Source organism: Fukomys damarensis, unplaced genomic scaffold (assembly GCF_012274545.1).
Source record: "Fukomys damarensis isolate Sample0158 unplaced genomic scaffold, DMR_v1.0_HiC HiC_scaffold_14, whole genome shotgun sequence".
In the NCBI taxonomy this organism is placed as follows: domain Eukaryota; kingdom Metazoa; phylum Chordata; class Mammalia; order Rodentia; family Bathyergidae; genus Fukomys; species Fukomys damarensis.
In genome coordinates, this window is record NW_022900926.1 from 9,705,649 (window position 1) to 9,729,898 (window position 24,250).

Below are 24,250 nucleotides of genomic sequence, written 5' to 3' on the forward strand. Positions count from 1 at the left end.
TAGAAGAGATGTTTGAGCTAGGTGAGGATAAGATGAGCGTTGCAGGTGGAGTACAATAGAAGTAGAAAATATCTGGACTGATCCTGGGAGTATCCCAGAGAAAGGAGAATAAGATGACAAGGAAATTAAAGCAAGATTATAAAAAAATGAATTGATAGATATGGGTTTTAGATTCATTAGAAAAGAAGATATACTCAGATGGAGAGAACCTACTGCCAGTTGAAGGCCTGGTGCCATCAATGATTTCAAGCATGAACATAGCGTTAGGGGAATGTTGGGTGGGGAGATGGTAAGAATGGGTAGCTGTGTGCTTAGGAGGGATAGGAGGGAAACAGAATAGAAACAGCAAAATATATTAAACAACATATGTATATACATACACAGTACGTATATAACATTTATAAAGTAATACACATACTAAATGTTAAATATGATCATGTATATTGTAGAATTTATTGTAATATGAGTGTATATTCATAGAAATACACATACATAAATGTAGTTATACAAAGAAAAAGGAGAAAAGGAAGTAAATGTATACTATCACAGTCAGGCAGAATAATGCAAAGACTGGAAAGGAAATAAATAATGGAGTGGAGATTCTTGATTGGAAAAATTGATAAGATGTACCTACCAAATTGAGTCAAAGACCTATTCTATAACTGAATGGTCTGTGAAGAGGTCGGCCAGCTGGGAGAAGTGGGTCATGGAGGTACGACCTAGAGGACTGTATCTTGTCCCTGGCCCCTCCCTATATTTCTCTGTCCAGTCTACTCTGCTTCTTGGCAACCATAAATTGAGTAGCTTTCCTCTCTCACACCCTTCTGCAGTGGTGTCTCTGCCTTGAAACCAGCCCACCATGGACTGAAACCTCTAAAACCGTGAGCCTCAATAACCGCTCTGCACTTATATTGTCAACATCAGCGATATTGTCCCAACAACAGCAAAGTGGATCAATACAGGCATAGAGTGAATTAATTGTTTCACTAAAACATGACACATATGTTTCCCAATGTTTGCTTACTTATAGTGGGTTTTAAACTCTCCATAGCCTCAATTTACTTTATTTTTAAATGAACTGATTCATTAAATTTCAAAATCATGTTTTGGCACTGAAAACCTAGAAAGAATAGAACCCCACAATAATTAAAATCTAGCAGTAAATCACATGAATATATTTTCATAAAAGTTGAAGCTATAAAGGATAAAAATTCCACAAATTTAATGAGCTTCTAGAATCAATCTAGAATGTCTACACTTAATTATCATACAACAGAATGAAACTTGAATTTATGTTAATAGATTGTGCTTCCAATCAAAACCCAACAGAACGAAAGGTTTACCTGTGATTCCCTAGCCAGTTTCAAATGTAGTGAGCCAATGGATTGACTTGTGTAGCTTGTCCCTGTTGAGGATATTATACATTTCTATCTCCTTTTAAAAGAGGAACTCTGCCAACAATTAGTATTTGCAAATTAATGATGATTAAATTTTTATAATGGAGACTGTGGTTAATTGTTGATTCATCTCCCTGTTTTCTTTTCATGACTAATTCTCTTATCAATTTGACCTGAGGTGGCAAATATCAAAATTTCTAATTAGCTTCTCTCTCAATTTCCTAAAAGCCATGAATTCCATTTGGTAATGTGACTGTGTGTTTCGGGGGGGTGTTTCTCTTATATATTAAATATGCAGATTTTGTGGAACATTCAGGACAATGTTTGGGAAATGTTAGCTGTGATATTTACTTTTCATCATAAGTGATGCCAGCGATATTTCTCTTACTCTGATTCTGAATGTGCCAATTTCATACCCCACTCACACCACCAGGAACACTTTTTTGATATTTCATTATGCTTCTGGTATTTGCTGTCCTTATAAAGACAACACCTTTCCTGACTTCTACTGAATTTATCCAAAGTAATTTTTAAAATACTCAGCAGTTTCACTTTTCAAAATGAGACAGGATGCCCCAGCTCAGTGAACTGTTAGTGAGATAAGATTTGATATAGAATAAGGTCTATCCAGCTGTTTTTTAAATCAAAAGTTTACCAATGAAAATGCAATGTTATCTTTTCCTATGCATTTATGTCAATATTTAGATTTTAAATATACCAGAAGTCAAAAATATAGATTTTACGTATTTGGTTAAAGACTATAGCAGATTTTTAAAATAAAATTAATATATAAATAAAGATATCACATATCTAAAATGGCAAATGTAATGAATATTCAATTTGTAATAAAATATTTTCTTTTAAAGATGATTTTATTTAATGTCAGGATCATTGCATGGGGAACTAAGTTTTGCTTGATTTTTATTATTTTCAAAATTTTTATTCAGTGTGAATTTTCTCTAGTTAAGACTCAGAATGGTGTACATCTTGAACAGATGTCTAATTTATTTCACATATGTGTACAATAAAGGCCAGATTATTAATAGTTGCAATGATCATTGGTTAGTCTGTGAGTAAAGGCTTCCCATTCAAGATGTTTTTGCTGGTCAGTGGCAAATAAAATAAATGAGAATAGCAGTCTATATTTTAAACAGAAATAAAAAGAATATATTCTAAAGAATTGTCCTTTATTCTGATTACTATGGCTTTTTAAAAATCTCTGGTTGGATTCTAAATGTGCATTCATTTTTGAAATATAAGTTATGCTATCTCAAATGGTAGTAAACATAGATTGGGGGTTACTCTTATGAGAGAAAATCAAAAACTAGGATTCATATCAATTCCAGAAATCTCTCATGAGCATTTTGTTGAAATCTTACAGTTCCTAAAGTTAGGAATCTGGAAACCACTGCTATGAGTGGCAAATGTTTCTTCCTGTTTCTAGGGTGTCACAGAATTTAAAGGACTGGTCCATGGTATGTTTAAACACTGCGTGCTGAAGACAGAAGAAGTAGTCAGCTTCTCATCTGCCAGGTCCTCGTTTCCAGATTCTGTGAAAGGAGACAAAAAAAGAACTAAGATGTGCTTTGTGCATGTTCCAACTCCCTGTCATGAATATAAGAACCATGTACTGCAAAATGTATTAATGAATCGTGTGCTCGTTAACTCTTAGCGTATATCATCATCATTCAGGTGTATGTCTGAATTATTGAATTATGTAGGCAAATTGAGAGCCCATGATTAGTCCTCTTAGTGATCTGATCTGTTCGTTACTTGAGGCCGTTTTAAAATTACAAAACAGCATTACACCCTAATCCAAAGGTTATTCACAGACCACTCCTTTGAAAGCTTTTTCCCAGGGAATTAGTTTTCTACAGGTTCTCAAGACTGATGCCCTAAAGACTACTTAAACCATAATGAACAGAAGAGACCAGGCAAGCTCAGCTCCACTCAGTGTGCATTTCTAAGGGCAAATGTGCTAACTTTCTGGACAGCCTTTTTTTGTTTGTTTGTTTGTTTTGTTTTTTGAGACAGGGTCTCTCTATGTAGTTGAGACTGACCTGGAACTCACTATGTAACCCAGGCTGGTTTCGAACTCACAGTGATCCTCCTGCCTCATCTTCCCAAGTGCTGGGATTACAGGCGTGCACCACCACGCCCAGCCCTATGCTAACTTTCTAATGAGCTGTAAGGAATTTGGATACATGTTCATGGCAGCCCAGGGAATAGAATAGAGACATCAACAAGACCTGTACTCCAGCCATCCTCCCCCATCTGCAGGCTAGGCCTATTGGGACTGAGATGAGGAGAAAAGAAATAGAAATTTTGTTGCTTGCAAATGAGAAGCAAATATAAAAGATGTAAATCAATGAGAGGGAACCAAAGGTAGTGGCCACTGTCGTGGGATGGGGGAGCTGAGCTGCAGAAGAGGGGAATCCACCTTCTGAGGCTTGTGAAAAGGAAGGGTGCTCTAGCCAAGGACTGTAGGGTCCCTGGTGCTTGTCCTCACATACTTTCCTATATCTGGTCTCCCTTTTGCTTCTCACAAGTCCTCTTCTCATCTGTCTGGAAGATGGGTGAGAGAGGACCTGTGTTTTTTGGGTTGGCTGGGGTTTTTGTTTCTTCGTCCTTATTGTTTAGATACCTTCCTAGTCTAGAGTCACTGATTTTGGGCCCAGGCTAACTTTGGATAAAAGCCGTAGAGTTTCTTTCATTATATTTTACAATAGTGGTAGAAACATAGCAAGTTAAAGACTTGTTGGGGAAAAAAAAGAAAATCCCATAGGAGGAGTGTGACAGCATTTTATATTAAATCCAGATACCTGTTGGATTGCCCGAGTCTTGATAATAAAGAATGTGTCACAGAGCAAATCTTCACATGCACTTCAACTACAATCCAGGATGCTGTGCATCTGTTAACAAAGTTGATGGCATACTAGAGCTGTCTCAGAAGAGTTTTTGCTTTAAGGAATGATTGACACATCAATTGGATTTCAATATTATTTCTTCACACTTAATTTCTATACTTATCTTTAAAGTTGCCCAATTTTGTTGATGGTTGGAAGTCTTAGCATCTAGCTATTTCCTACTTCAATGAGCAGTGCTATGGAAAAAAATGTCATTAAAGGAAATTCAGTTGAATATATGCCTTGCTGTCTTACTAATGTTTGATATCCACAGGAGGATTGTTTTAACTTACTTTTGCATTTCTTCTTTGCAGAAATAACTATAAACTAATCAGATGCTTTTTTCTCCTCCTTTGTCACGCAACTGCTGACTTACAGAGAGACATCCAATTACAAATGCTATCGATGGAAAGAACTCTTGGTGGCAGAGCCCCAGTATAAAGAATGGAATCGAATACCATTATGTGACAGTTACCCTGGATTTACAGCAGGTATGGCACCTCTTATCATTTTCCACTTTTGAAACTGTATCTTGCATTTGTTATCTGTTTAGTCAGTAGCTTCTAGTTGAAAATACACACAAATATATATAGACACTTTCTTATTTCTCTCTTTTATTTTCTTGATATAAGGCAAAGGGGTCTTTTTATTGGGTATATAATTATTTTAAAGTATTTTGCATTTATTTCTAAAACAAGTAAAATGCCTCCGTGTGAATGGTTTAGAAATGAACTTGGAGCTTAATCTACAGGAACTATGTGGAGTTAATGATGAAAATATGGATCAACAAAATCTTATAGGAAGAAAACAGGGCCAATTTTAACTTTTAAAACATGACAGTATTCTCTCTCTGCTGATGGGGTATGCACTGAAACGTTCCTGGATAACAAGGCTCTTGAGTAAATTGCCTCTCATTACTGAGTTGAGCAAGCTGTGACAGTTGAGTCTCAAATTAAATGAGGGCCACCAAACAAGGTAACAAGCCTTGTAGTTAGATAAAATTGATGTTGGAAGTCAGAGCTTGTGTTCCACAGGCCTGGGTGCCTTCTATGCTTAATTTTCTTCTTTCTATTTGTAATGGTCAGGCCAGCCTGAAGTTATTAATTAAGAGTTACCATCACCCCAAATTAGTGAGACCTTCAAGTGGGTTGAGGGTGGAAATTGAAAAAATGTTCCCATATTTTGTAGTTATTCTAAATATAAAGTTTAATTGGCCAAAGGCTGAGACGAGAGACATTGAACGGAGATGACCTCTTTGATTCAGCCTATTTTTCTTTCATGCTCTGGCACTCGTATCGGAAACACACTGAGCCACTTTTCTCTGGACCAGTGTTGAGACAGAGTAATAAGAGTGCTTAGAAGTGGGGCAAGAGGATTGGCTAAGATAATGACATATCTCCTACTGTCCATGTCATGGTTTTCAAAGGTTTCTGTAGGAAGGAGAAGCACCAGCTGGTGACCCCAGACCTGGGAGCACTCCCTCCATGCTCCAGGCCTTGGTCTCTTTTGATGAGAACCAGAGAGAGCTGAGTGAGCAAGCTGAGGCTCCGCAGGACCTGAAAAACTGGGTGGCATAAAGGGCTCAGGGCTTCAGCTAAATCCCAAGTCGTGTGGATTTATTTCCACCTCTGCTGATGTACAGCAGTTGAATGTCAACCCAGAGGTGATGATGTTTCCCACAAATTCTCGGCACACCGTGGCGGAATGGTGAGGCACAGCCCCACACTGATCAGTCATGCTTTAGGTCAATTAATCCTGTGCATGGATTCCCTGAGGATTCCAGCCTCAAAATGGACTTCATCCCTCCTGGATGGAGGCAGCTTGGGCCCTTACCGATCACAGCAGTCCTCTTCTTTCATGTGATCACTGCACGTCTGCCTTTCCAGTCAAGGGTGAGTCTGCTGCCCATCGACTCAGGCCATCTCCTGGGATAGGGAATCAATAAACAGTGATAGTTTATGGCTCTGGTTTACTCTCTGCTTATTCTTTCAGATTGCGCATGGAGCCAGAGTGTCAATTATTAATATCATTTGTACAAATCACTTAAGCTGTCCCTTGAGCTTGACCACATTATTTATTTGTTATCAAACACAGCAGGATATTTTCTTTCTGATTTACAGTTGGATGGTGCAATCACCATTTAGTCTTCGCTAAATCATTTCTCTCTGATTTATCTGTCATTAATTTAGTAAGTCCAAGCGTTCACCTGAAGGGCAATAATTTCAGGAAATGCAGTTATAATTTCTTGAATTTGCTTTGCATCTGCACTTATCCATTCCTATGTGGTATCTTTAAAATTATGTGGATTTGTTTTTCTGTTTTTCCTTCTTCCCAAGGAGCCTTGAAATGAGTGTGTATTTCAGGGATCTTTTATAGTTGAGTTATCAGCATGCGTGGTAGAATTCTATGCAGAATCAAGGTCTACATGACTCTCACGGCTGGAATCTACCAAACGGAATTGTTATACAGACTGAGTGCTCAGAGTCTTATTTTATTGTTTGGTGCCTACCCGAATCCTTATTTACTTTTGACTTCACCTCCTTCTTGCTCATCAGCCTACCATGGGTTTAAAATAAGGGAAAAAGATCATCTACACAATGAAACAAATGCTTCTTTCTTTCTTTTTTTTTTTCCTCATTGAGTTGACTGGTACATTTTAGGTATACATTATAGCTATATTCATTATTGGAATCTTGTACCTTTACATGACAGGTCTTGGAACAAATGCTTATTTTTACTGGAGTCGGGACTTTAATTCAGTGAATTATGTATGAATTGAAGCAGGTTTTATAAGAAAAATTTTTGATGCAATTCATTAGACCAAAAGAAGCTTCACATTTCTGATTTGGCTTTGGATTTTGGAATCCTAAACTGTGGACGTACTTACTCAGCTATGGAGCAAATCTGTAGGAAGGGACATTCTAATAGTGCTTTAGCAGCAGCAAATGTGGACTTCCTTTATGATGTTACTTATACAATAACCCTATAAGGCAGCTGGTATTTAATAGTAGATGAACACCAAGACTAGGAAAAGTTAAGGGACTCAGTTTCCCTTACAAAGCTTAGTACAGTGGGGCATGAATTTCAACAACATAAATCCCAAACTCAGACTATGAAACTCAAGCTATAAAAAAGCATTTTCTGACAGCAATCCTAGGGAACTTACAAGAATTTTTGTTAACTATATTTTCAAGGAATACATATATGGTTTGGGTTAAATAAACACCTCACCATATTTTCTTGTCTTATAGGGGAGAATGTAACCAACATGTGTGTTGTTATAAAATGGGACTAGGCCTCTCATTTTCTAGTACACAGTTATTATGCCTCTAAAATGGCATGACTTCTATCTTTCTACTTCCAGCGTGAAAAAGAGGGTATTAGGGATTATCCAGCTTGGAGTCAAGGAAAGTATTGTTGTAAGGAATAGGCAAATATCACTAAATGTTTGTTTGTCATTGCTTCAGCAAGAGTTTGACCATTTATTAGTTTTTTTTTTATTTTGAGATTGTGATATTTGACTTGTGCAAGTGTTTTCATTGATATATTCTTGACTCCTCTACTCTTAATTAATTACTACCTTAAATATAAACAACAGTCATTACAGATTATACTGGGCAATTTCTTTCCCATTTTAACATTCAAAATAACCACTAGGAAAATACAATTGCTTTTTCAGAAGAAAGTAGTTTCTTGTTTTATAAGCAGATTGTTCTTAGACATTTATTACGAAGAGATTATTAACTTTTCCAAATTCTATTTACTCAAACATATCTTGAATAGATGGTTTAATCATGCTGTGCTTCAACATCTAGAGTAACAGAATAAATATCACAATATCATGGCAAGAAATTTGAAATAATGATAATAGCAGTACGATAATTAAATTCCATCTGGCAATTATAGTCATTATTGGGACCTAGAATGAACATAAACTTAAGTAGGAGCTTAAATGTCCCAGTGATATATACACAAAAAAGCAATAAAATAGCAAATAAAAACAAGCAGCAATTTCAAAGATAATAACAGGCTCTCAAAGAATAGTAAAATGTGCAAAACTTTCTATTTCAGTCTCTTTCCAACAAGCTCTCATGAGAAGCTGGGGATTTAGCTCAGTGGTGCTGCTGCCTGCCTCACAAGTACAAGGTCCTGAGTTCAATCCCCGGTACGAAAAACAATTTTTTAAGATATCATGAGAATAGTACAATGTCTTACCTCATTTAATGAATTTTTTAATATGGACATTCAGTCCTGCACTTTGACTTGTTTAAGGGGAAAATTGATCAGTATAAGACAGGAAACACAGAGGATCAGCTTTTTAGTAGACTTTTCTTTTTTTTTTTTAGCACATATTGAAGCCGTAGTCACTTCCGGATAATTCAGGAATGCTGTGGAATTACTTATGCTTACCTGTAGGAGTCTCTTTCAGTTTACAGCAGTCCACTTCTCTTCCTGAGATCACGTTTTCAACCTAATTGTTTCATTCCTCAGTGTAGACATATTTAGTAGAATGTTTGACAATTTTAAACAGGAATTATATTTAGGAGAATGGGTTATATTTAGAAGGAGGATGAATCTATATACATATTATTATACTTTTATAATCTATGTGGATAGCATAGATGATATTTTTCTTAAAACCTAGAATCATTAATGTAGTGGTTGAATTTATATCTATTAATACAGCATGAAATACAGTGAAATACTTTAACTTTTCTTTCACTTAAATGTATTGAGTGATTAATTTTTTTTACTGAAAGATCATTATTCTCTCATATGAAATTCTTTTTTATTTTTTTCACAACCCTCTTACTTATTCCTGTAGAAAGGAACTGTTGTTGAAGGTCAAATTTTAAAGTACTTTCAAATGCATGTTATTGAACAAAATGCTCTGGAACAACCAATAGGTCAAGGAAACAAATTAAGAACTTTAAAAATATCTTGAGATACCCCAAAAAGAACAATAGTTAAAGTATACCAAAATTTAGGAAATGCAGCAGAAACAAATGCAAGAAGAAAGTTAATAACAGTAAGCATCTGCGTCAAATCAAATAAAAATCTCAAACGACCCGCTAACACTTGATGTGATAGTTTACATACAGAAAACCTTCAGGAAAAACTGTTAGAACTCATAAATTCAGCAAAGATGCAAGTTACAAAATGAACACGAAACATCAGTAGCATTTCATGTACTATCAAGGAATTACTCAAGAAAAATCAAAAGAGCACTACTTAGAATGACATCAAAAAATAAAATAAAATGTTAGAAATAAGTTAACCAAGCCTGTATACTAAGTATATAAAACATAAATGAAGGAAAGTGAAAACGATGTAAATAAATGGGACCACATCCTGTGTGCACAGATTGGAAAAATTATATTGTTAAAATGCGCATGCCCAATCCCGAGATCTCTGATAAAATTCCGATGATGTTTTTCATAGGAAAAAAAATTCTAAAGCTTCTAGGAAGCTACAAAAGTTATTGAATAGTTAAAAGCAACGTTGAGCGCCAAGAATAAAGCAGTAGGCATTATGCTATTTGAGTTCAGTGTTTACTACGAAGCTACAGAAATAAAAATAGTATGACAGTGGCATAGAAGACACAGAGTAACAGAAGAGAAATAGCCCAGAAGTAAATCCACGTATTTGCATTCAATTGATTTCCACCGAAGGTGCCAAGAACACACCAAAGAATAGACAGTTTCTTCAAGAAAAGATGTCGGAAGATGGTTGTCCATATGCAGAAGAGTGAAGAGCGACACCTCCCAACATACACAAAATTCCCCTCAAAAAGAACTAAAGTCTGGAGCTTTAAAATGATAAGGAAAAAACTCACGGGGGCAAATCTATGTGACATCAGTCTCGGCAATAATATTTTCAGAAATAAGCCCCAAAACACAGGCAATAAAATTGAAAATACACAAATGAGATTACATCAAGCTAAAAAGCTTCTACACTGCCAAAGAAGCAATTAACGTGGCTGTTCTTCAAATCCCTGAATTTCTTCCTGGCACTTGAATCCCTGCCAAATTGCTGAATTAAAAAAAAAAAAAAAAAAAAAAAAAAAAAAAAATGCAGAGGGGATAATAATCTGTATGTTCAAATGTACTACATAGGTACACCTTGTTTAGTGGCGCAGAGGGTCTGTCAGTAATAGAAAATGTCTCTCCCTCTGAGTGAACTGGTTCTGACTTTCTAATCCCGAATAAGGACCACGGCCAACTTCAGCGTTTATACGGAGCAGAAGGTCAGTCTCCATTGGCTCGCGCTCCTCTTCGTGCAGTCTCACTAGCACACAGTCAGGTCCACTAACTTGCCATCATGTTCGCTTGAAGGCCTGATGCCCACGAGGCCCTCCAGGACCTCCTTCTCAGCTCCTCTCACGTCCAGCCTCATGCACTGCTGGCCCCTCCTCTCTTGATCCTCTGATGGGCTCCCCGTGCCTGGACCTCTCCGTGCGCCCACTTCCCTCACAGCCCACGCGCATGCTCACTCTCAAAACATTGTCCTGTTTTCTCATCTCCGTTGGGTTCTTCTTGGAGTGTCATGTTTCCACGAAGGTCTCCTGAAGACTATTTAAAGTGGCCGCCAGTTACTGTACGACTTCCCGGCTTTGTTTTCTCTGCAAAATATACCGCCATCTAACTGACTGCATATGTTTTATTATTTCTAATGAATCTTTATCTTCACTTTCTAAAGGAAATTTCATGAATTTTTAAAATTGAGATTAAATTTATTTTAAACTGGTGCATTTAGGAAGACAAAAGCTGTGCATATTAATGAGCAACAGGTGACGCAATTCTTGTGTAAAAATCGCCACATTCTGAGCACTTAGAATATTGCTCAGAATACAGAGCAGTTTTCACAAGGCAGTAAATAAATGATTACATGAACGAGAAAGGTAAATCATCACCGTGTAATGTAATCTTGTTCAGTATGAGAATTTAAGAAAAGTGTGAATAATCTCATTGTATTTCTCGTGATAAATATGCTGGTTTTATTTATTTATTTTTAATTTGTGGAGCTCCTCCCAAGCCCCTGGTTAAACAGGGTCACTGTAGTCCGTTTGAGCTGTTGGAGTAACATCCCATACACCAACTGGCTTCTCAGCAGCAGGACGTATTTCTGATGGTTCTAGAGGCTGGCAAATTCCAGATCAAGACGTTGACAGGTTGGAGGTCTCATCAGGCCCTGCTTCCGGCTGTAGATGATCATCTTCCTGTAGCTTCACAAGACAGAAGGGACAAGTGGGCACCCCAGGGTCGCTTTTATAAAACTCCATTCCAATCCCAGACTTCCTCCTGCGTGACCTGTTCACCTTTCAACATCACCCGATGAGTTTTTGGACCAAGCATTTAGTGCACAAAAAGCATGCAACAAATCTTTCCACGAATCCTGTCTCTGAGCATGGACTGAGCATCAGTTACCCTTGTCACTCTAAGTGTGACTTTGCCACATGTGTGACTTTATTGGGAAAGGAGGTTTTAATCAGTCTAACTATTCTTCTGTCATGCAAAAGTCTGTGACCACATTTTTCTTGCTACTTTATTGTTTCCAAGTGGGGAAAAGTAGTAGGTGTAAGAATAGGAGTAAAGAAAGCATGATACTGCCCTGCTACTGTTTACACAAGATTGGGAAACATATTTTGATTTAAATGCTGATAAACTGCAGCCCAGAAACATCAGAAAAATGTGAACATTGGAAGGTACAGATCCCAAGTCAGGATGAGCGTCCTAAAAGATGACCCTCGAAGCTGTGGGATGAATTAGGGGTTTGTTTCTTCAAAAGCAGCACAAAAGTATATAAGGAAGAGATCTGCTAAAAGACAGTGGGAGATATCTGCTAACATTTTAAATCATACTAATTCTCTCATGGAAAGGCTGAGTAGAATTTCTCAAAATAGACTGAATGTGGGCAATTTTCACAGCTGCCTGATGGCTTCCAACATAAAACAACAGCTTTTCATCACTGGAGTGGCCTATTATGTATTTTCTGATTTTATTTTTAGACTTTAAATTCATACTTATACCTATTATTATGCTTATATATGTATCTACCTCATACTTGTGACATATATGAATATACCTATAATTTCTATAATTATGTGTGTTTATACATATATATATATTTATATGAGACTTGTTTCTAGAAACTGGCTACACACTTAAGTTATGGAATAGTATATGTGTTTTGATTCATAAATAAAGCCTATTTTCAACATTATTTCTAAAGTACCAAAAGGCAAAATTGACCAGTATGAAGCTGAAGAGAAAGAAGGAGCTATAATCACAGCCCAAGTTCCATTTTCTGACTTATTGTACTTCGTATCGATTACTTTACCTTAGTTGTCCTGTTTTACATGCCGTCAATTTGGTCATCTGTAAAATGAAGCTAATACTACTATCTTGTAACGAAGAGGGTTATTATAAGGGTAAAATCATGTAAGCAAAAAGCCTAACACATTGCTACACATTTAGTCGATGCTCAGTAAATAGTATTTATTGCTCTTCCATACTGAAAACATATTAAGTAGGGAACATATAGGTCATTTGTGATGGAAATAATGTAAAACATCAGAACAGAAGCTGGCATAAACTCAAAAACAGTTGAATTGCTCAGATAATGAAGTGATACTAACAAGTAACAAAAATTATTTACCTCAATATATTTTCTGTTTTTAATGAAAATTAATATGCATGTAGAAAAATCCTAAAGTATCAGATGGACATGGAACCTCTTGTAACACCTTTGGCACTTTTTATTATTTCCTTAATATTACTTGAAGTTTTAATCTAAAGCCTCATTTGTTACCAGTCCCCTCTTCATAAAATCTTTTTCTTGCCAATATTTCACTTAGCTAACGTCATACTTTTTACTCTTTACAAGTATATTTTCTATCCTTTTATTCATTATATCCTTTTTGCCATTTCCCATGTAGATTTGTCTCATTGTAGATATGTAGTGCATAATTGTGTTTTGTTGTATGATCTGATGTTTGTCCTTTCATAAATCATGGGTTTTCTGTGTAACTGTGTATGTAACATTTTTATCAAAGTGAAATACATACTCGGAAGTGTTGAAAAACCGGTGAAAAGCTGATGAACGTTTGCTGAGTGTATCTGTGTACATGGCCAATGCCAAGGTCCAGACGAGCAGCCCCTAAGAGCCCCCTGCCCTCTGCCACTCCCCTTCCCACAGCTCATAACCACATTCCCTCTTCTGCTCACTAGGGAAGCCATTTGATCCTAGGGTTTTCTCTCTCTCTGGGTAGTTTTTTTTTAATGGACTCAGAATCAACTATAAATATGAGACTTCCGAGTTTTCATTTCTTCTTTTGTCTGTAGAGTTGAGGTGTGCTTTTGCAAAGGATTCATCCATTCCCTCTACACTTTCAATTATATTGGCATGGATTTTTAATGATATACTACTATTATCTTTTTCAGGGTAAATAATCAGTGGTCATGCCCCCTTTTCATTCCAAATTTTGAATAATCCTATTTTTGTCTAGACAGTTTTGATGGGTTTTATAATTGTGTTAGCTTTTTCAAATGGGAACTGTTTAGCCTGGAAGATTTTCTCTACTGTAAGATTGTTATATTGCATTGAATTCTTATGTGTCTCATTTTTAACTTTATTTTAATTATTTTGATTTTATCATTTTTCCTAACTTCTTGAATACCACATTGTTATTTCAGTTTTTTGTTTGCCACCATATTTATCTTCATATGTGGGTTTAGCTTCATCTTAGAAGTTTGACATATTATGTTTTTATTATCATTTATGGAAAATTATTTTCCAAATTCCATTATAATTTTTTTCTGTGACCCATAGGTTGGGTAGAAGTGATGTGCTTAATTTCCAAACAGTTGAGTGTTTTATTCTCATTTTTTGTTTTTGTTACTTTTTATTTCTGCTGTGGTCATTCCATTTAAAAAAATTATTTCAGACTCAATTTTTTGAGACTTGTTGTTATCCAATATTCAGTGTAACATTTGTGAACTTCAGAAAAATGCAGATTCTGTAGTTGTTGGTAGTCATGTTACACATATACCAGTGAGGTATGTATTTTTTGCCATATATCTCAAGGATATTTTTATTAAAGGCACAAAGATTTAGACTTGGAGGTATAGAATATACTTCAATATTATTACTAACAATGCATCTTTCTTTAAAGCTTACTTTGGTACTATTGCTAGCTTCTTTTTAGTATTTGCATGGCACAGCATTTCCCATTCTGTTTGGTATCCTTCTATTTAAAGTGTATTTTCTCAGCAGTTATTTTTGAAATGTTTAAGTGGTCTTATGATCTTTACCTTTATATTGGATATTTAAAGCATTTACATTAAAATGTACTCTATTTCAGTTAAAAATGATTATATTCCTGTTTATTTTCTGTTTGTCTTATCTTCTACTAATATTTTTCTCTTGACATTCCCTCTGTAAATATTAAAAATTTCCCCCTATTTTAATTATTTTACATCTCATCTCATTAGCTTCTGTCCTGGGAAGTCTTTTTTTTACTACTAATTACTAAAAATTTTATAGCATACTTCTTTCATCTGTCAAACCCCTTTTAGCAGTTCAATCTCATTCTCTTATCACTTTTTGTCCCATATTACTTTCAGTTTGTTGTCCTTGGGTAATGTAAATTGAATTTTTGTTAAATCCACGGTTTGAAAAAGTTAGCACATATTTGTAATTTTTTTCAATTTAAGGAATATTCTGAATTATTACCTCAGTACTAAAATATATTGTGGTGGATTATAAAAAAAGGGAAGAAATAATATTTAAAATTAGAACCATCTCAGAAAATCTGGGACGCATGAAACTGCCTGAGGATATGCTCTTTAAGAAAACAAAATATTCTACCTTTCTGGGATTTCACATCCTAACAGAAAACTGAGGAAAAAGAAAGGACACAGCAAACTGATCAAACATTTATAACAATGAAAGCATCACGAATCGAAGTGGAACTGTACTGTAGACTTATAGAAAAGTTACTTTATTTGTGTACTCCATGTGTTTTTGAAGAAGTGATGTTTGAACTGGTAATTTAATAAGAGAAAGGACTAATTGTAGAAAGAGCTGCATAAAATCATCACCAGCAGGAACAAACTTGGTCCAGGAACAAACTGGAAATAAGGCCAGCGTGGCTGGAACACAGGGATCGAGAGCCAAGGTGACCCAAGATGGAGTCAGAAGGTTGCAGAGCGTTTTAAGGGAGCGGTCAGTCACATCCAGATGTTTAGGGTTAATATGAAACATACTGAGAAGCATACAGTGGGATCTAAGCAAGAAGTAACATGGTTTCCTGTATTTTGTTGGAAATACTACTCTGAATACTAAAGGGTGAATGATAATGAAACAAAAGTAGGTGGCAATTAAGGAACCACCGCAATTTCCTGGCAAAGGTAAGGCGGAGACTTGGAGAAGGGAGGAAGTAGCAGAGACAGGAAGTGGAAAGTGGAATTTCCGGTGGCGGTGGGTTGATATGATCAAACTTGATGGTGGAATGAATGTGAAGAGTGAGATAAAGTGTTGACTCCTAAGATGTTGGACAGAGGAAATGTTTTTTTCCTGTGATGGTGTAGACTGGCAGAGGAGCCTGTAGTGGATGGAGGGTGGCAATTAAAGGCTCTGTTTGAACTTGTTATTCTGGAAATGCACATTAAGCGTCAGTAGAAATATTGAAGAAACAGTTGGATCTATGAATGTGAGGCTCCAGGAAAGATTAGAAATAGCAGTGTGTCTTGAATATCACTGGCAAATGGGTTATGTTTACCATACGGTGGCCTAGAAAGAGAATATAGTGCTAAAAGGAGGGTCAAGAATTGAACCTCATTCATCTCAGATTTAGAAGTGACAGCTGAAACATACCAAGAAACAGGGAAAGCTCAACATGTTGTGGAGCTGATGAAGGAAGGCACCGAACCACTCGGGCATAAAGAAAAAAACATTTGTTAAAACCTCAAAGGCTGAATCACAGTGCACAACATATTTTTTTAAATTAGGAATCCTTATTAAAGCTGAATGGCTCCACACAATGAGAGTTAATTTAGAAGCTTCTACCATAGCACCACCTAGTAGTATGCAGTTCATTTATTTAAATACACGAGTGTTTACTCTGTAATTTTTCAATTACAGTAATAGACAATAGAATTGTATAGAAAAAAGAAATAGAAGTAGTGGTTGATTTGCTTAGTAGCCAGAGTGGGTCTAAATATTACAAGAAATATACTGTATTCCTTTGTTAAAATACATCACTTTTGTTTGCCTGTACAAATATTTTAGTGCAGACCTTCTGGCAAGTTGGCCATAGGAATCTCATTTTAGATTAATCTCAAATTAGTTGAAACAGTGAACACAACTATAAGAAATACAGCACAACCAAGGAAATTAGTCCAAAACACTAATGAGCACTTGCCTTTCAGCACCGAATCATTATGGTTACACTAATGTAGCAAGTCAGGTTCGGGCTGGGAAGCAAAGATGAACAAGCGACAAAACTCAAGGCACATGCTTAATTAAGCTGTCTGCCTGCATGGTATTTACTATCTCCATGTGAAAATCTTGCAGGGATGGTTTGGAAAACCTGATTTGATAGGTAATAATATTTAAAACGGAATTCCAAAATGTTTTATTGTCATCCTCATTATCACCTTCTCAAATCGATCCATTTCAAATGATAAACACTTACATCCCTCAAAAACAATTTGCTTTATGATTCTTGGGGGGAATACGGGAAGGCTTACCAAAAGTAATATAGAACTAAAAGTGGAGTGAGAAGCTATTTCCCCCCGATTTTAGAATATACTCAAGAAAAGTAAACAAGTGACAAAGTATTTATTTACTATATAGAGAAATTTATAAGTTCATTATACATTTATAGCCCAGGTACTGGATGTTTACAGAAACTTTTATAAAAAGACCACAGCCTTGCAGTATTATTTGTTCACCTCCATCGATCACATCAGGTTCCAAGTGGCCCTGCTACCATTTTACATCTGTGTCAGGGTAAGTCTGAGCGTGTGTGGCCGGAGGCCTAGAGGAGCAGTCGTACTCCACTTGGTTAGCAGTTCAATCTCCTTCTCTTATCAGTTTTGTCCCATATTAACTTTTAGTTTGTTGTCTTTGGGAAATGTAAATTGATTTTTTTTTAAATCCTTGGTTTGAAAAATGGTAGCACATATTTGATAATTTTTTTCAATTTAAGGAATATTCTGAATTATTGGTATGGAATGCCCAAGTGAGATAACCACACTTTGTATCTTTCTTGTACAAGAACCTCACAGAGCTTCCACATGCATCACTAAAATCCCATTACTTACATGGCCTCTTGGTATGTCTGATTATGTTTCTGAAAATAATCATTCTTGGTATTATTACTTTTGCTAGTAGGGGTTGAACCTGGGGCCTTTGCAATGTGCTGCACATCCATGTCTGCCCCCTTCTGAGACAGGGTCTTGTTAAATCACCGAGTTGCTTGGGCTACGCTAAAACTTGTGATCATCCTGCTTCAGCCTTCCAGAGTCCTGGGATTACAGGCCTGTGACACACCCTTGGCGGAAAGCTATCATTTCCTTCAACATCATTCTACAAACATATAATCAATAACAGATGTTTTGACTTTCTTGAAAGAGAAAGCATACATTGTGGGTAGAGGTGTAACCAGGCAGAGCACAAGGATTTAGTGGACCCTCAAATTACAACCAATTTGACTTACAAACAACTTGAATTAAGTAGGTTAATGGGAGATTCATCTGCCTCGTGTTCTCTATGGCGTATACCCAGGTCAACATCCAGATCGCAGCTGTGTGGACTGCCAACAAACTTGAGTTACAACCATCCCTTGGGTACCTATCCAATCCGTAGGTCAAAGGTCCACTGAAAAAGATGGTGAAAACAGTCTGAGTGATTCTACACTGAAGGGTATGAGCCATCATATATTTGCAATTTATGTCAAGAAGGAACCCTAAAATAATGTGTGGATTTGGGGTGATTGTGGTGCGTCCGCATAGCTTCAAAAAGTGCCACGCTGGGGATGAGTTGTTTGCTACTAATGAAGGAGGCTGTGTGTGTCTTTCAGTCCGGGGTTATGAAAACTCACTCTACCATCTGCTCGGTCTTGCTGTGAACCTAAAAATCCTCACCGTCTCACACAAAATAAATGAAAATCCCTAAATTATTGTCTTGCTCACTTACTGTTAAAGATTGTCTTTTCATATTATGAAACCTTTAACATTTGGACCACATTTTCTCCTATGGTCAGCCTCTCAGAGTATCCTCTGGTTCTTTTATAGTCTGTTTAAAAATAAAATATACACAACATAGACTGTATCCTCTTAAGTATTTTAAGTGAGCGTTTGGCTGTGAGGACATTTGCGTGGTTGAGCACCGACTGTCACGGCCCAGGTGCAGAACCCAGCCTGATCCGTCCCCTCTGCCTCCGTCAGCGCCGGCAGCCTCTGCCCTGCCTCCACGTCCATGACGTGCCCGCTCGGGTCCTTGTGCACATGGGGTCATGCGCTTCTCTTGTGACCGACTTCTTTCTTTCACTTAGTACAATGTTTTCAGTATTCTCCCGTGGTATAAAATGTACCCGAAATTTCTTTTGTTGATGAATAATAGCCATTTTGTGTGTGTGTGTTTGCCACATTTTGTTGATCCATTCATCCATGGATGGGTATTTGGATTATTTTTACCTCTGGCCTGTCACATATAATGCTACTGTGAACATGGGCATATGAATATGTGTTTGAATCCTTTTTATGTTATATACCTAAAAGTAGCATTGCTAGATACATGATAGTTTCATTTTTAATTTTTGAAGAGCCTCCTTACTGTTTTCTGCAATGAGAACTGCTTTATTTCCCCACCGCCAATGCACTAGATTTCTAACTTCTCTTCCCCCTCCTCCATATTTGTTGTTTCTGATTTTGAGTATGAGTTTTATTAGTTATCATCCTAGCAGGTGTGGGTAGATAAAGGTTCATATTTCCTTTTTTTTTTTTTTTTGTACTGAGGTTCGAACTCGGGACCTTAAGCTTGCGAGGCAGGCGCAGCGCCACTGAGCTAAATCCCTGGCCCCAGCTTCATATTTTCATTCATAGTACCCTAATATTTTTTGCGATCATCTGGTAAATTCTGAGACATCCATAATGATTTTTGAGCTACACACTGTTGGGAAGAATATCGGTGGTGAGTAGCCACGTGAAATTTGAAACTCTTGAAACCTGACAGATACTACATCATGCAAAAGGCAACGAAACCTTGGACAGTTTTATCCAGGTTGCTGAAGTCTGTCATAAGTGAAAGGTGCATGGAAATTAGCTATAGTCTGGCAGCAAATGAGCTCTTTGGTTATTTGCATGAATTATGTGTTTTATACACATATAATACATAATATTTGTGTCTGGAATTCGAGCAGAGGCTTTTTTGTCCATGGAAAGTTACCAAAGGCACCTGTCTAATCCCAGACACTGGACAGAATGTTTTACATGAGTCATTCTATGCGGTTTCTTTGTAAGAAATACATTTTTGTGGATGAGAACATTTTGCATCAGACAATAAGCATCTTACTGAATATTTCACAGCTGGAAAGCAATAGAGCCAGAGCTCAGCCTGGTTTACTGTGATTTCAGAGCTCCACTTTTTACACCACAGATAGACACTTATGGAACTTTAATTTCTCATGCAAGTCTTTGGGGGAATTAAGAACATCAGAGTGTTTCTGCTGTATACAAAAAACGTCTATTCTTAGTATTTTTGTGATAGTTTCACTCAAAACCATACTAATTAATACAAAAGAATATTAAAATGTAAAATTCTACTTATAGGTGAAATTGGATTTACCAAAAATGTTACTTCCTAACCTCTAACATAAATATTCATAGATACATATCATAATATGTTGAAACTTTATATGTCTGTCTGCCTTCTTGACTCTCAAAATGTTTTGGAGATAGTTATTGTTTTATTAAGTACTATTTAGAGGTAAATTAAAGTACTCTGCAGAATTAATGAAGAATTTGTGGGTCTTTAAGAAGAATTCTTAAGGTAACTTTAATTGCAATAGATTAAACATTGCAACAAGAATGGAGAGTCACATTGATCCAATTTGATCAAAATAATTCTCAAGTTTAAGTCCTTGTTTCTTCATATTTAGTGGGATTAATTGATTTTTCTAGAAAAGAACATTTAATTTAGCTCAAGTAATCATGAGGAAAATTGACCTGAATGCTTGCTAACGTATCAGCAAATCATTTAAAGTGCTTCTTACTTAGAGACATTATATAGAATTCCATTGTCCAAATTTTACAAAAGGAGAAATGCTAAAGACATAGAAAATAAGAATAGTTTTAAACTCAGTAATTAAGAAGTCTTTTATATCAGTATTACGTGTGGGAAAGTGTGGTAGGTAAAAATGCTGCCTAAAAATCCCTGGCTTATCGTAAATTCATTTAATCTGTATGTCAAATATCTGGGATTTTAAGTCATATATCAAATTCTAAATATTCCTTAAAGACATGGCAAACTTTAGCAAACAAATATTTTGTACTTGAAAGACATTGGTACTGGATAGTTGAATTAAAATAATATAAATTATGTAGTATGCTTCTTAAAGATTAAAAAGGAGTTCTTGGCAATCCTGTTTCATATTTTTATTACTTTCTCAACCATCTACATGGATTCTGATAGCTAGGCTAGTATATATTGTGTGAAAATAATTTAAAAAATGGACTGTTTTGCTGAATATTTCTACCTCTAAACTCCATTATATTGTCTCTTCTACAATTGTGTAAATTATTCTATACTCTGAAATAGCATACACTGTTAATTGAGCCCATCGGATGTATCTGTTAAATGATCTAAATATTTTATTCTCTTACGTATTTGTTTCTTTGTTTGTTTTGCCTTGCTGGATTGAGCCCAGGGCTTATGTTTGCTGGGCAAGTACTCTACCACTGACCTATACTCCCAGCCTTATGCAAATATTTCAAACATCCAGTAAAGGCAGGGCACAATGTGCTTATTTTCTAGTAGGAGCTCATTTTCAAGTTTCCAAAAAGATTCAATTTCAGCAACAACAAAAAAACATGTATTTTTCTGTTGACTGTATAAAGTGTGAATTCTGTTTGGGGTGTGCACTTACAGCGAATGATATTCTAATGGCATCTAAGCTGAACAAAATAAGACTTTTTACAGTCTTCAAAATTGGACAGTACTGTCCATTTTCTGAGAAAAAGATTATCTTTATAGCTTAATATACAGAGTATATTAAGACTAGCTTCATCTTGTTTTTCATTAAAACTTTTAATTTCAAATTTATTAGTGAGCTACATGACTGCCTAAAAGTATTTTTTATCTAATATCTTCTTCATATCTGATTACATTTCATAATTTCCAGTATTGGTTTGATGAATATTTTTCAATTTTATTCCTGAATCTTTTGGTTATTCTATTGCTATTTTCCTTTTGATTATTTGTCCCATATACATCTTGAGATTTCTGTAGTACCGAGGATTGAACTTGGGTCCTTGTGCTTGCAAGGCAGGCCACCAAACCGCTGAGCTAAATCCCCAGCTCTAGATTTCTGTTTTGAAACAATATTCATAGATTATTTTTCCTGTGAACTCTTTGATAATAAATTCTGCTTTTCTATATTATTTCTGTATTACAAAATATAGTTGACACTATTAGTATTTGGGAATACTTTCTCCTGCCCTCTGTTACAGGCACACATACACATATACACACACACATGTACATGCACACAAACATACTTGCAATGTATGTTGATAAAGTGTGTCTCCTGTTTTGCTACCTGCATATTATCTCATGAATACCTTCTCTCATGTAGCCATACAGTCTTTTAAATTTATTTAAAAGCTGAATTCCAATCATAAACAAGGCCATAGTCCTGCTTCCAGACCTTATGGGGTGTGGGCTCTGGAAATGCCAGGCACTACGTAAAAGATCAAACAGCTTCCCAGACCTCAGCCACACCCATCAACTGTGGTGACATCAACAGGAGCCTGGGAGTCAGCAGTAAGAGCTTTCCTAAGAAGTGATTCGTTCCTATGAATAACACATAAAATTAAATATACCCTACCACTCTATTTAAAATCTTCTTTCTTCATTTTCTATTCATTACAATATCAAAAATAAGCAAACCAACAAAAACTAACTCCCAGAAAGGTGATTATTCCTATGTGAACCCTAAGGATGAATGAGGTAAGTCAAGTAAACTTTATCCTTAGTTAGGAAGTAGATCTATCTACTAATCAAATGTCTCCCTCTTTCAGTTAAAAATTTCAAAATACTGAAGATGTAGGTTCTTTTTCCAACGTAATATTTAGGGTTCTTTCCTTTGATAGTTATATAAAAAATATAGGTAGATGCTATGTATCAGCTAGGAAGTAGGCGAAACTATCATTAGTGATTATAACTAATATATGATGAAGCTTACAATAGGCCAGATACTGCCCAAGGTCCTCCATGTTACATTTAATAGCTCTCAGCTGTATAAAGGAAGTGTATTATTATTATTATTATTATTATTATTATTATTATTATTATTACCATTGTCCAGACTGGGACAAAAACAGGAAGAAAAAGGTAAAGAAACTCACCCAAGTGCCCAAGCCCACTTACCATCGCAGTGCTTCTGACTTTTCAGCCAGCATTTGCACCAGAAAGTTTAATGGAGCACATAGATTTTACAATTTACAGCAGAAGCCTTGATTTCCTTCCTCGAGCTACATAATTCTCTCAGTAAAGGTCACCACCCTCTGTCCAGTTGTTCAAGCTCATGTATAAAAGCAAAAGCTCTGGGAACCATCCTTGATTGCTATTTCTCCCCTATGCCTCCTCAAGTACTGAAAACTCTACTTCCTGTATGAATATTGTCTAAACCTACCCCACATTAACCTTATCACAAGCACCCTCCTGGAAGCCGCCTTCATCTCTTCCACCATGACAACTAGAAGAGCCACATAGTTGCTCCATTTTCATATTCTTTCTCCACACCCACCTTACCAAAGAGCAGCCAGGAATACTTTTAAAAATTGTTCCTTAGATCTCAGCACTACCCTACTCAAGACCTGCAGATGGTGGGTGGCAGGCCTGTCTATGTTGACCAACATTCATAGTCCTCACAGCACCGTGACCTGACTCCCGTGCATTTCTTCAGCATCATAACTGGCCGCCATTGATGGTTCCTATTTTATTCTGGCCATATTGGCTTTCTTGGGAAGAACGAATTTCACTTCTTTGTACTCGCCATCCCCCAAGATCTTGATGTGACTTCCTCCCTCCAGTCACCACAGTCTCTGTTAAAATGTCACCTTTGGGAAAGATCCTTCCCTGATCAATTTGTATTATAGAAACCGCTGCGTAAATTTGCATTTCTTAAAAGTTTCCTTTGCTCTCCATTGCAGTGGTACCATGAGAAATGTTTAGAAACTCGATCTCTAGTAACAGCAACAGCAAAAAGGCCCAGATTTGAAGGGTTAGCCAGTGTTCTGGGGGTAAATACACCCATCAGGACAGATTTCAAGTTAATAATGTGATATCACTGGACCAGGAGTTGCCAAGAGATATAACCAGTTGGCCTCTGAGAGTCAGTGTGGACCCCACACCACTGGCACATTTCTTATTTTTCTAGAATATAATTCACATGAGAGGCCAGCTTTAACTCTACCGTTATGTTTCAACACCTAGGCTGCCTCAGTAAGTAACTGGTTGTTCATTAATATTTGTGAAATACTTGGATGGATGAATTAATTAATACAACCCTCTGCGGATCTTTCAAGTGTAAATGGAGATGCCCAATATTAGAATCTGCAATAGGGATGTTAGAAAACAAAGGTGAGAATAACACTGACAAAAGTAGACTGTTTCTTCTCAACCTTCTTCATTTTTTTTTTTTTTTTTTTTTTTTTTTTT

At 36.3% G+C, this 24,250-nt stretch overlaps 1 protein-coding gene across 3 annotated transcripts in view; it reads left to right on the forward strand.

Moving 5' to 3' along the window:
* The window catches only part of Lama2 (laminin subunit alpha 2), a 563,701-nt gene that overhangs the window by 139,503 nt on the left and 399,948 nt on the right, over positions 1 to 24,250 (forward strand). For all 3 annotated transcript variants that reach the window (XM_033763224.1, XM_033763225.1, XM_033763226.1), the window contains one exon: positions 4,682 to 4,794. In XM_033763224.1, coding sequence (XP_033619115.1) covers positions 4,682 to 4,794 — 113 coding nt within the window. The remainder of the gene's footprint in view (positions 1 to 4,681; positions 4,795 to 24,250) is intronic.